Source organism: Brassica napus, chromosome C4 (genome assembly GCF_020379485.1).
Source record: "Brassica napus cultivar Da-Ae chromosome C4, Da-Ae, whole genome shotgun sequence".
NCBI classification, from domain to species: domain Eukaryota; kingdom Viridiplantae; phylum Streptophyta; class Magnoliopsida; order Brassicales; family Brassicaceae; genus Brassica; species Brassica napus.
Window position 1 is genome coordinate 50823789 of NC_063447.1, and position 14645 is coordinate 50838433.

The window sequence follows — 14645 nt, forward strand, 5'->3', positions numbered from 1 at the left end:
CATTAGGCAATTCCGTAAATTTTATTTAAGGAAATAATAAAGTACATTAATGATGAATTTATTGTTAGTTTAATAAAAAACTTATTATATAATTAGATGAACCAACATATTTCTCTAATGATTCTAAGAATCATTCTAATGATGACATGTGGCTACAAAAAGAAGTTGTAATGCTTCTCAAATAATATATATACTAGATTTTGACCCGCGCTTTCAAAGCGCGGGTTTATTTTTGTTTTTTTTTTTCAATTGACAAATATTTAGTAAATGTCACATTTTCATATATTTGTGTTTTATTTTATAAAAGACTTAAAAAATTTATCTTTATTTATCGTATTTCATTTTAAATGACTATTTATGTTAAAAAAATTAAACTTTATTTTTTTAATGAATTAAGTTGGTATAACTCTGATAAATTAATTTTATTATGGGGTTAATATTTTAATTAAAAAATTATATACTTTTAATAAAGATTTATACTTTTCAATAAAAAAATTCAATTATTTTTATGAATGCTTAAATTATATTAAGAAAAGAAAAAAATAATAATTAAGAATAGTTGAAAAAAAATTATTTGAACTTAGACTCAATGGTCCAAAAGAAAAAAAAAAGGTGAGAATTGAATCTGATTTTTTAATAGGCCCAAATGGCCCAAGATAGATTTGATTTGGGCTGGATCCAAAAATAATGACCCAATATAGATTTGTTATTAATATTACTTAATTGCCCTTAATGAAACATGCAATGTTAGTGAAGGAAACATGCCCCTAAGGTAATTATGACAATAGGATCCTGCTTTAATAGTATAGACTAGATTTTGATCCGCGCTTTCAAAGCGCGGGTTTATTTTCCTTTTTTTTTCAATTGACAATATTTAGTAAATGTCATATTTCATATATTTGTGTTTTATTTTATAAGAGACTTAAACTTTTTATCTTTCTTTATCGTGTTTTATTTTAAATGACTATTTATGTTTAAAAAATTAAATTTTATTTTTTAATGAATTAAGTTGGTATAACTCTGATAAATTAATTTTATTATGTGGTTAATATTTTTAATAAAAAAATTATATACTTTTAATAAAGATTTATACTTTTCAATGAAAAATCAATTTTTTTTATGAATGCTTAAATTATATTAAGAAAAGAAAAAAAATTAAGAATGGTTGAAAAAAAATTATTTAAACTTGGACTCAATGGCCCAAAGGAAAAAAAAAATGTGAGAATTGGATCTGATTTCTTAATCGGCCCAAATGGCCCAAGAGAGATCTGATGTGGACAGTGGGCTGGATCAGAAAAAAATGGCCCAATATAGATGTGTTATTAATATTACTTGATTGCCCTTAATGAAACATGCAGTGTTAGTAAAGAAAGGACATGCTAAGATAAAAAGGACAATAAGATCCTACTTTGATAGTATAGATATATAGGGGATTTGGTGTCTTTTACGGTTGTGGTATAACTAAATTTTAGGAAATCGAAAGTTATATATTAAGCATATCATAAATATTAGGAATATTTTTAGGAAGTAAAGAATATTGTGACAACATTAATCGTTAAATTGCTATGTTTTTTAATATATCCATATAATTTGTGGAATTTATAAAGTTTGTGAGCTACAAATAAGACATGTTATATTTAAATGGAAAATGTATAAACGGTTTAGTTAATACCGAATCTTAGGATTGTTTTAATATCATTGACAAAAAATTTAATATTCAATGGTAGAGTAATAGTTATTTTATAAGTGTAGTTCAGTTTTAATAGATTAGACATCGTATAAGAAGGGTTCTATAATAACATGTGATGGTAAGTTATTTACCAATTTATCATACAAATATATGCAAATGGCAACCAATTAGTTAGAAATTAGGGTTATGAGATTACATCTTAGCTCTTAAATGATTTGATATGTTGTTAAGAAATTAGGATAGCGCTACACACGTAGTGTCAAGAAGCAACCGTCTTTCGTCGTTCACATGAATCAAGATCGCTCGGTGTGGTTCACAGAGTCAGTATGAGTCTGTATAAGCTGATGACCAAAAAAAAAAAACTCGGCATTATATAATTGGAAACAATCTCTGATTGGTTAGGTAGATATTTTTTTTTGTCGATTGTATTATTAAGCCTTTTACGCAAAGAATTCTAAACAATGAGAACGATCAAAACAAATATAGAAAAGGAATACACCAGTAGGGATCCAAAGTAAACTAACACAAATCTATCTTGCGTGTGGATAACCAAAGATTTTTCATATAAAAGCTCCATATTTGCTTCTGGAATATTTAAATATCAAGGGAGATAATCTTCATATTAATCCAAAAACACCACGTTTCAAACTGAATTGGGAACGATTGCCACTCTCTTGTTAATACTCCAGCAGGAGTCACCGAGACGAGATAAGTCTTTATATTGCTCTATTGAAAATAACATAATCAAATAGATTACCATTCCATAGAATTTTATGCTGCCTTTCGAAGTAACCATAGTTTACAGCAAGAACTTCATCACCATCAACGATTGAAGCCGGTAAGACCCGTCGCCACCATCCGCAGTAAATCTGTCGATTACCTTTTCTAAATGGTTCAATTGAACCGAAGTTTTTGTCTTACCAAATCCATTGGAAGAAACATACAAAAGAACAATAAAAAAATATTGCCAGATTTAAAATAAATTGACAATCAAACAAACCAAGTGATAGAAAGTAAAGCGAATCAAACAAGCCGATGTCAGAGCTATAGAAGACTCCGGCTATCGGCTTGAAACTTAAAAAAAAAAATCTCTCTTTTTCTCTTGACGTTTAGGTAGATATTTAGGTGAACTAATGGTTGAATAAATAGTTCTACCGTTAGTTGCCAATTTTAAAAATATATTTACATGATTAAGCTACATTTAAGATGTATATTTACTAATATTAATGCATTAACTATTAAGCTAAAATATTATGGGAAAATATGACGTTTACCATTTTCAAGTTACCATTATTCATCTTTATAACCACTAAATGACATTTTCAAAAATACATTCTTTATTAAATGTCAGAAGATTCTTATACCGTTGTTCTCTATATATATAATAAATAATTATTTATATAATATAAAAGAAATTCTATATTTTCAAATTATAATTTTTCAAATTCGAACTTTTTTATAATTTTTTCTTTTTTTTTTGAATATTTTTTTTCAAAATTTCTTTTTGAAAATCGAAAATTGTGTTTGAAACTATTTTTAAAAAATAATTATATTTTTTAAAAATATTTATTTATATATTTATTAGAATCCTAAATTTTATATTCCAAAAATCCTACCATACCCTTTAACACTAAACCCTAAGTCTAAATTAGTTAACCCTAGGGGTATAAATGTTTTTTTATCCTTCATTAAAAATGAGGGTAAAAGTGGTTAGTGTAAACATGAAAAGTGGTACCATCAATGTAGTATTGGTGACAATTTTCCAAATATTACGGGAAATTGCCACAAATACCATATTTATAGTACTATTTTTCAAGTTTACACTAATCACTTTTACCCTCGTTTTTAGTGAAAGGTAAAAGATACTTATACCCTTACGCTTAACTAATCTAAACTTGGGATTTAGAGTTGAGGTGTAAGGTAGAGTTTTTGAAATGTGAAATTTAAGATTCTAATTAATATATAAAAATATTAAAAAAAATTAAAAATGGTTTCAAACACAATTTTCGATTTTCATAAAACAAAATTGAAAAAAAATAAAAAAAATTCAAAACAAAAATTTATAAAAAAGTTTGAATTTGAAAAAGTATAATTCGAAAACATAAAAAAAAATATTTTTTTATTTTTTTTATTTTAGTAATGATTTGTTTTATATATAGATAACAATGGTAAATGAGTCTTTTGACACTTAATGAAAAATGTATTTTTGAAAATGTCATTTTATTGGTAGTAAAGATGAAAAGTGGTATCATCAAAGTGGTAAACATAAAATTTCCCCAAATATTATAGTGTATAGTTTTGTTTTATTTTTTTACCTACAATTAAATTGGGTCGAACTTTGTATTTATGTTTTAATAGTACATAGTAAACTATAAATATTTTTTAACAAAATCTAATTTACATTATTAATCGATTTAACATTTTTTCGCTAAGTAATATTTTAGCATTTTTATTTAGTGTATTTTAAAGTTGCAGAATAATATTATTATTTTATATTAAATAGGAAAATTGTCTAAAATATTACTTAATTTTTAATTATTTCAATCAGTTTTATTAGTTTTAATAAAATATCTGTGATTTGTTTGATTAAATCTCTGATATATACTTATTTAATATATTTTTAATTATAAAATTTATTTGATGTTAATTTATGGGAAAATTTTATGTTTGAAACTATTTTGTAAGAAAAAATTTATATTTTTAAGTATTTATTTATATATTTATTAGAATCCTAAATTTCACATTTCAAAAACCCACCTCACTCCTCAACTCTAAATTATAAGTCTAGATTAGTTAACCTTAAGTGTATAAGTGTTTTTTACCCTTCATTAAAAGTGAGTGTAAAAATGATTAGCGTAAACAAAAATAGTGGTACTCTGAATGTGGTATTTGTGGCAATTTTTCTTAATTTATTGAATCTAATACTTTATTTGTATAAAACTATTTGATGTCAACTTAAACCAAACATAATCCCGAATGTATAATTATATGTTCATAAAAATAAAACGATTTAAGAATAAAAATCTAATATTTATTAAGTTTAAAGGAATGAAATTTTTTATTTATGAAAAAAATCTATTAATTTAATTAATTCTATATGAAATGATTTTTTTGTAGTATCTTTTATTGTCAACTTGTTTGTAGTATATAAACCCGTAAAAATAGTTATACTTATTTTAAAAAAAAATATATTAAAAATTTGAGTAATTTTAAATCAAATAATTTAAAAAAAAGATAAATAAAAAGTTGTTTAAAAAGGTTTGACGCAAGATTAGTTATTGCGTTGTTTGGAAACACATTTTTATTAGTATAATGTTATTTTTCATAATTAGAAAAATAAATTTAACTATATATTAGAATGGTGTATTTAATTTAAAAACTTACAAACAAACAAAAAAAGTTAGGTAGAGATAGGATTCTGTTTCAATAAGATAGATATTTTGAAAATTGTATTCTTGGGGATTCAAGTTTATTTTGTTTTTATAGAAAAACAAGAGAAGCAATTTAGCTTTGGGTTTGCCTCTTGGCAACCTGATGGACCATTCATAACGCGCCACCTCACTAAAAGTACACGTGTAATATTATTATTTGCTACATGAACGTAAGCGTGCGTGTTGTCTCGTAAACGAACTTGTAGAAGACGTCCGAGACGCGCCCATAAACCGAGAATCCAACAGATTCAGCGACCTTCCTTCCACTGTCTCCGGCGAGATCTCATTCTGATCCTTCACGGTGGCGTCAACGTCAGGGAAACAGCAAGCTCTCTCAAGAAGGAAGCCTCCCCCCTCATCATATCCTCCTCCTTCCTCCGATTCGCCTCTACGAACTCCCTCGGCGAGGAAAGCGATCCCCGAATTTCCCTTTTATCAGCAGAACTGGTTCATCGCTCTCCTCTTCCTGATGGCTCTGGGATTCTTCTGCCTCGCTCTCTTCCTTTACCTGAGCCTTGATCCCGATTCCGGCTACACCCCTGCTTCCGCCGCACCTTCCGGTAAAGAAGGTGTCGAGGTATTGCTTTTCGAATTCTCTAATCGAATACGAATTGTGGTTTGATCAGATGCATAAATGCTTTAACTCCAATGGCAGATAACTTATGGGAGCGCGATTAAGCTGATGCACGAGAAGACTAAGTTCCGTCTGCATTCACACGATGTGCCTTACGGATCCGGAAGTGGTCAGCAGTCTGTTACTGGCTTCCCTGGCGTCACTGATTCCAACAGCTACTGGGTACACAAACATCATATAGTTTTAATCAGATTGGAGTAATCTTATCTTGTGATGGAGTAATAGAGCTTTTGGTTAGCGTATAGATTACATTGTGAGAAGTTCTCACAATGCTTTTTGTTTTTGTGTTTTTTACCCAAATTGAAATACATTCATAATAGAAATATCAATATCCTTAGGCCGCAAAACCAAATAGCCCCAGAACCAAGAGCCCATAGGAAGCCGCAACTAGAATAGTGACTTAAACCCACACTGGGGTGGACATAGAATATATTGCACAATCTGTTTTAGCTCACACTCTAAGTCCCTTGTATTTCTAGCTCTGGTTTAAATAATGATTTCTTTAGGAACCCATTTGTGCACTTTGGTGATGTTTTTTTAATTTATAAAAGTGGTTTATGACTTATGGTGGAGTAATGGAGAGCTGATTGCATTATCTTGTAACAGATTGTTAAACCTGTGCCTGGGAAGACATTCAAGCAAGGTGATGCTATCAAGAATGGAGCAACTATCAGATTGCAGCACATGAAGACCCGAAAATGGCTCCACAGTCACTTGCATGCATCCCCTATTTCAGGCAACTTAGAGGTTTGTATTCCCTCATCTGCTGAGCATGGATGTAAAAGATCTGTCTTAAAGAGTTTTTTTAAAACAATTGGACACTATAGACAGCTACTTCCAGGATATTGATTTAGAGAGCTAGTAGTATGTGGATTCTGAAGTTCTGTGCCGGTTTCATTATGTAGTTGCATTGCACTCTCTTTATTGCTAACCCATTTTCTTTGTTCAGGTTAGCTGCTTTGGAGATGATTCAAATTCCGATACTGGGGATCACTGGAAGTAATAATACTAATAGCTATTTCATATTTGATCTAATTATTTAGTCTATTCGCATCCACCTAAAAACTCGCATAACTTACCATTTGCTCACAGGCTTACAATCGAAGGTAGTGGAAAGATATGGAAACAAGACCAAAGAGTCAGGCTTCAACACATTGACACTAGTGGCTACCTCCATAGCCACGACAAGAAGTACCAACGCATAGCCGGTGGTCAGCAAGAGGTATAGCTAAATCCCGATGTTTTCTTGTTAAGTCTTCAAAGTTTATGGCAATTGTCTTGAAAGTTTAAACTCATGCCTGGATATAATATTAAACAATATCTAACCCATGATATTTGTTTTTGGTTGGGTAAACAGGTCTGTGGAATCCGGGAGAAGCGGGCTGATAATGTTTGGTTGGCAGCAGAAGGAGTCTACCTTCCCGTTAATGAGAGTAGCAAGTAAGGTGAAGGAGTTGTGTTAACTTCTCTGGACGACTTTGAATCTCATCTTTTACTCTCTAAACTCAAAAACAAAAAAGTAGAAATATATATATATGTATGTTGCTAATCTGCGATTGATGATGATCTCTAGTCGCACGAATTTACATATTATTTTGGTAGGTATTTCGCATTGATCTTTTTTTTTCCTTATTTAAGAGTTTAATTATTATGTGTTTGTGATTGGAAACTTCGATTTCTCTCATCAAACAAACATCACCGAGAGTCGATTGACAAGTCCACAACTCAACAGTGACCATACAGCTCATAATTTTGTTTTAAATACATGAAACTCAAAAACATAAATGCATATAGCTCTGTTCTTTTCATTAACGTTGTGGTCAGCGTCAGAAAAACACACTAACGGACCGTAGCCGTTTCAGTCTTTGTTGATTGCCGCGCGACTAAAAAAGCAAGACGTAGCTAACGCTAAAATTTCCGGCATCCGTTTTACTCTTCACTGATTGCCGCGCGACTGAAAAACAAGTTACGTTGTTTCGCGGATGTTGTGTCAGCCATGGTTGATAAGAGTAATTTTCTTGACGCTGGTGCAAGCCGCAGCGTTGTGAAAATAACAGAGCTTATGAATATTGCAACAGAGATATCACCATGCTTACTTTATAAAAACCAAATTAATCAAGCATCATAAAAGATTACACTAAAAACACAGGGAAATGCTTCAATACACACTAAAAACACAGGGAAATGCTTCAATACAAGAATTTTCGCAACTAAGACAATGAAGGGATCAAAATCAAAACCGAAACGCTCATAAAGGTTTCTTGGCCACCGTCTTCTGCTTTTATGAAGCAACTGACTTGTGCTATAACTCATAACTACATTCCAAGGCCCTGCATATTCTATCGCCCGTTCTTTCACATTCATCACTTGTCTGGTTCTTCTTTGTTTGCTTGTTTCTGGTGGTGTATTGAAGGTTTCTTTTCTTTTGAATGAATGTTAAATTTATTTGAATCAAAAAAACATTATAATGAATGTGTCATGTTTGGCTTTAACACAGGCTATCTAAGAATTGTGAAACCAGTCATCTAGTAGCAAACCAAACCCCCCATAGCTTTATCATGTTTTCCGTCTCACTTTCTCTAAGACTGTCAATGCGGTTGCGGATCTCTTATCAATATCGTTTCTGAGCTTGTTCCCCATGACGTCTATCGTTTCATTCTCTCCATATGGTGTGGATCGCAACTTGGAAAGCGTACGTAAGAAGAAACATAGTTGTTTTATTGAAGGTTTCACTAGCGTCAAATGCAACTTTTTTTGATAAAAAAACTGTTGGAACTATATTTTTGACAAAATGCAGAGGGTGATTGTTCCGGAAGCTGTTTGGGCTAAACTGGTGGTCTTCATGGCCAGACTAAAAACCCTTTGCGCAAAAGATCTGCTGAAAACAAGAGATTACAGTGAGGGTGAAGATGATAGATAACATAACGATGAAGCACCCAGGGGCGTCCCTGCAGTACATGAGACCATAGGCAAGAAAAAAAATGGGGGCCTACACAATATTATCGAACATAAAAGAAAAAGCTAAAGAGAATTCTCAAAAAAAAAAAAACTTAAAAGTAATGGGGAAAGAGGAAGAGAGACAAAGTTAATAGTCGATGGAAAAAGTTAAAAAAAATACATTTTATTTTTAATATTAATTGTAGGTCCCATTATAATTTTGTATTGTTGTTATCTTTTTCCATTCTTCATTTGCACATTTCCCGTGTATATGAAACTGTCATTGTGATAAAAAAACATTAACTACATATTTCTTTTTTCAATGGAACCTTTAGAAAATGGGGGTCCAAGGCCTAGATTTCATTTTGCTCCGTCAAGAAACGCCTCTGGAAGCACCATCGGACACGGTAGGCCAGTTGGTTTAAGGTAGGCGTTGATGTTGCTGTGTTCCTCGTTTGAAACCCGGTGTGAAGAGTGATTTACGCCATTAATAAATGGTATCATCAAAGTTTTGTTCCGGATCACGGGGAAAACTGGGGTCCAAGGCTCAAACTTCTTGTTAGGCATGGGCATTCGGGGTTTCAATCGGGTTTCGGTTTTATCCAATCAGGTTTCGGTTTTTCGGGTTTATCAAAATCAGCCTCATTCGGATTATATAAAAGTTCGGTTCGGGGCCGGTTCGGGTTCTATCGGGTTCGGGTCGGGGTTAGTAAATCTTAAAAAAACCGGTACAACCCAATATACTTTCGGGTTCGGGTCCCAATCGGTTTTTCGGTTTAAAAGTACCTGATTTTTACCTATTTCATAACCAAAACATGAGTAAAATCGGTTCTTCAGTTTTAAAATACCTGTTTTGTACCTATTTTGTAACCAAACCTTAAGTAAAATCGATTCAAAAAATAAGCAACATCAACCGTGATCATTCAAAATCAAACGAAAAGTAAACATATTTACTGATAAAAAGAAAACCAAATAAATAAAAATATAAAACGAAAACCAAGTTCTCATGAAATGAGAAACATTGTTTAACGAAAACAAAATCTAAAACTAAATACTTCAAGATTGAACGGCCATCTTCAACCATCAACCTAATAGATAAGTATTTTAGATTTTCAATATTTCTTAGTGTATTTTGGATACATATTAGGAATTGAGATCATGTTTGGTACAAGATCTTTTCGAGGTTTTGAATGTTTCGGGTTCTATCGGATATCCATTTAGATTCGGATTCGGTTCGGATAATACCCATAACCCGAAATACCACAAAACAAGATCCATTCGATATTTACGTCGGGTTCGGATCGGTTTGGACTCATTTTTATCGGATCGAATTCGGTTCAGGTTTTCGGGTTCGGTTTATTTGCCCAGCCCTACTTCTTGTAGTTAACAAAAAAACATATTGAAGAAAGAAATGTTAAAAGCATATGAAAATCTATATAAAACATCTATATCAAGATTAGGGATGGGCACTTTACCCAATATCCGAAGTGGCACCCGAACCCGATTCGAAAAACCCGAACTGAAATCCGAACCGAAGTAGAAGAATATCCGAACGGATATTGAATTATGAGAGATTGGATATCCGAACCCGAACGGGTAATATCCGAACCCGAATGGATATCCAAAAATAACCGAACATATGTATAATTAACCTTATATTTCTAGTTTATATCTATTATTTTATATAAAATATTTATATTGATACTACACATATTTTAAGCTCATATGATATACATACAATTACGAAGAAAAATATTTGCTACTCACTTAAAATACATGTCAAATTTTTTTATTTCAAAAATTAACAAAAAGTTACATCCAAAATTTAAAAACAATAACCAAATTAATGTCTTTTTAGTTTCAAAATGTTATGTCCAAATCTATTAACCATTCAATCTATTAAAAATAAAAAAATTAGTTAAGTGAAAGTTATATTTTTAAATACGAGAAATTTGAGAAATGAAAATTTAATTTTGTTTTTTCAAAATCTAAATATCCGAACCCGATCCGAAATAACCAAAACCGAAGTAAAAATATCTGAACCCGACCTGAAGTACAGAAATGCCCGAACGAGTTCTACACCTCTATACCGAAATACCCGAACGGATACCCGAACGCCCACCCCTAATCAAGATGTTTTTCAATTAACTTTCTGTATTAAACGGAAAAATCATGTGAGTTGGAAGATTATGAGCAAATTTAGAGTAAAGATCCTACTATAAACTACATGTTACCTATTACGAATCTCTGTTTTTGGGGTTCTAGTTTGTTTGATTCAAAGATGATAAACCTCGGTGTAGGTGCTCGGGGAAGTTTTGACAGGCGGTCGTCTATAACTCCTCGATGGCTTCTTTGGTGTTTCTGCACTACGGACCTCCTCTTCACGGACTTCTTTCCCCTTGGCTTTAGTCTATGGTTCGCAGCGCTTACGTGTCTCCGTTGACATGCCGAGGCGGGTTCTTTCAGCTTAGTATTTCGCTCTTCGGTTCTTGAAGGCGACAAATGCCGAGGCGGTACTCTGGTGTTGTCATTGATCATCTTAGTGTCAGCATTTTGTCATTGCTCACATACCGGCGCCACTTAAGCTTGCTTGATCTTTTGTGGTGGTGTCTTTGACTTTGCCGGTTTAGAGACATACATGACAAGAAAAAACAGTGATTTGGCTCGATTTTTTCTTGATTCTTAGCGACGAAGGCGGTGTATAGCGTGGTCATACTCTTTTGGTAAGAGCTATTTTGGACCTTTCCACTTTTTGTTCACTTGGGCTTTCAAAAGACAGTTAAGATTGCAAGCTTAGATAACATCATCAAGCACCAACTACTCTGTAGGCAATATGGAAAGTCCCGACATCCGACGAAACAAGGTGAATCTCACTTTTGTGTGGCTATCGTCTATGGTTGAGTACAGCTACTGATACTCGATAATTAGGAGTCTGATCTATTAAAACACATCGGAGTGATGGGGGCGAACGAAGCTAGTTAGAATTCTTTAAATTGAGTAATTTTGTTCGAGTCGGCTTGTAATCAAAACCGTATCCTGCTGTTTTAATATAAATTTAATTATTAAAAAACATGATAAACCTTAAGTCACTTACTTACATGATTATAATCTCATTAATTTGCTACAACCAAACGAAAATTCAAAAACTGAATGTGCATACTTTTGGCATGAGCAGAAGTTTTAATCAATTCCATGTTGATAGGTCTTTCCGTCTTGACTTCTAAATCAAACTTACTATGATAGTATGTGTAGATTTTACTGATTTAAATAAGAAGAATAATTCAATAAGTCAATTGGTGTGAGACTAGGTTAGCCCAGGACAATTCCAAAAGTCAATTGGTGTGAGAGACTAGGTTATCCCACGGCGATCCCAAAAGTCACCCGGTGCTAAAACGAAAGAATACATGTTAAACTAGGGTCGGACGAGATATAATTTACTTGTAATCAAGAGTATTATTTTTTATATGATCTGTAGTTTGTGTTTTATGTTTACATTTGCAAGAGATGTATATGAGATATAATATTTTCTTAATTTAAAATTAATCAAAAAACTAATTTTTACTATTAACATAATTTTTTTTCTCTCTCTATTCATGCTACGGGCGTGTTAGTAACCAAAAATACATAAATTTATCAGTTAAAGAGTATTTCAAAATGTTTAGCTTACTTAAAATTTAAAGTGATATTAACTTTTATTGTGTATGTTTTGTTATTCTTTTTATAGATCATGATCATCATAATATTAAAATGTTCATGAATACATAATAGTTTTACATATTTTCTTTGTTTATTCTACTGTAATTATGATAATTTTGATAATAAGTAAAATAATTTTTAATACAAAAATCTTAGATTATATTTTTTCTTATGAATATTTTAAAATTTATGTCTTTGATATTATATTATTAATTATGTGCTAAAATATTATTTTAGGTTTATGTCAAATGAAACATTATTTTCATATATATATATTTGAAACTATTGTTTCTCATATCGTATTAGTTCTAGTTGTTTTTTCCGAAATAGGAGGTACGGTTGGACGAATTTTATTTCAAATGTGTCAATGCTGTGATTGTTTTTTTTATTAGGTTAGCATGTGTCATTTGTCGAGAAGAGAGTATATATGTTATGGGAAGTAAGTGTTCTAAATAAAACATAAGTTAGTGTTTGGACAAAACTACAACGCTTCAATTTCATGTAAGAACATGTTTTAGTATTTCACACTCAACTCATTCGTCCACCGTTCTCATTTTATTGTGATATATGCAGACTCAAACTTAGAAGTATAATAAGAAAAATGCATCTTATGTATATATCAAAACTCAGCCAATTTTGGAGACACAGAAGCAGCCAAGTTAAATAGAATTCACAGTCCAGTAGTCGGTGTGGAAAAGATGTAATTGAAATATACTCACAAATCACAATCATGCATACATAGGATTCTATATCCATAAGTGTCTGCACTAACTGTTGTATCTTTGAGATCAGAGCCAACAACCTTTTAGGGAGCCACAGTAATGAAAAATCAACACCAAGATGTTGGAAATTATTATGAGCTAAAGATAAATAGATCTTTTAAAGAAAATGTTCACTAAAAAAGTCATTTCCCCTCTTCTATCGTCTTCCTCTTTTCTCTCTGTTTATTCTGTTTCTCATCTCATTTTTCTGTTTTTTATCACTTTTCTTTCACAATCCGTTAAGTACAACAATGGGCTTAACAAATTTTTTTTCACCACCATTTTGTGTTGTTTATTAAGAAAAATGAATTGATGATTTTGTTGGAAAAAAACCTTCGTATTTATAATGGAGGATTAACACAAAAGAATGGATAAAGGGATTCATTGAATGTGAAATCGTGTGAGAAGTAGAGAGTAGGTATTAATGTGAATGTTAATAAAGATGCATGAACCAAGTTAATTTCCGTAACGGCACCATATTAAAGAAGTCTATTTGGCTTCCAACTGATATTGATCGGAATCGTTCGTCATCGGTTGGATTTCTATTGACAGTTGGCTGAACGAGAATTGTTGCTCGACAGCCACTTTCCCTAAGTTTCATATACAGTTTTTTTAGAGAATATGTATTTGGACCGTAGTAAACACATAAAACTCATTAAACTCAAGAATTAATGAAACATTGAATTTTGATTGACTGTGACACGTGTCGTCACCACAGACTCCGAATTAATGACATGAGATCTGATGTGGATGATCTAGGAGTGAAGGAAACCATTCTTTATATATATATATAGATTTAATGCTTCTAATGAAGCTGACTCTACGTCTTAAATTTCCTGAATACGATCAGCACAAGAAATGGGCCCTCGAGAGGTAGATGCATTTTGCTATTCTCAAGTTGTCGTATATTAGCTTAGTGGTGAATATCGTCAAAATGCACCTATTGTTGAAAATTGTTTCTTCAGCAAATTCTCCTATTAAAAACTAAATAAATATTGTTGAAAAAACAAAAAAATAATTGTCCTATAAAAAAACTTTTTCCTGGGTCTAAAATTCACATTCATCTAGATTAGGACCCACCCTAAGCAAAGCCAAGCTGCATGCATGTAGTCCACATTTCTTTCATGCATTTTTTAAACGTGGATTGAAATTCACTCCGTAATATATATAGTTAAGGTTCTTTCTCACATAACCAAAATAGTTAAGGTTTTTCTTTCATGCATCTTTTAAACATGGATTGAAATTCACTACGTAATATAGTTAAGGTTTTTCTTTCACATTCATATATTAGGACCCACCCCAAGCAAAGCCAAGCTGCGTGTATGTAGTCCACATTTCTTTCATGCATATTTTAAACATGGATTGAAATTACTCCGTAATATAGTTAGGGTTTTTCTTTCTCACATAACCAATATGGAAGCAGGCTTCCATTTTGGTGTTTAGTTAATCAGAGTTTGACTATAATCTTTCCAAACTTTTCACTTTTATATACATTT

The 14645-nt window shown here is 31.6% G+C and overlaps 1 protein-coding gene across 1 annotated transcript; it reads left to right on the forward strand.

Moving 5' to 3' along the window:
* Positions 1–5160: 5160 nt before the first annotated feature.
* On the forward strand, positions 5161–7373 carry LOC106446691 (stromal cell-derived factor 2-like protein). Its single transcript, XM_013888466.3, has 6 exons — positions 5161–5698; positions 5777–5917; positions 6362–6502; positions 6705–6754; positions 6848–6977; positions 7113–7373. The coding sequence occupies exons 1-6, from the start codon at positions 5591–5593 to the stop codon at positions 7197–7199; spliced, it is 657 nt and encodes a 218-aa protein (XP_013743920.1). The 5' UTR covers positions 5161–5590; the 3' UTR covers positions 7200–7373.
* Positions 7374–14645: the final 7272 nt, after the last annotated feature.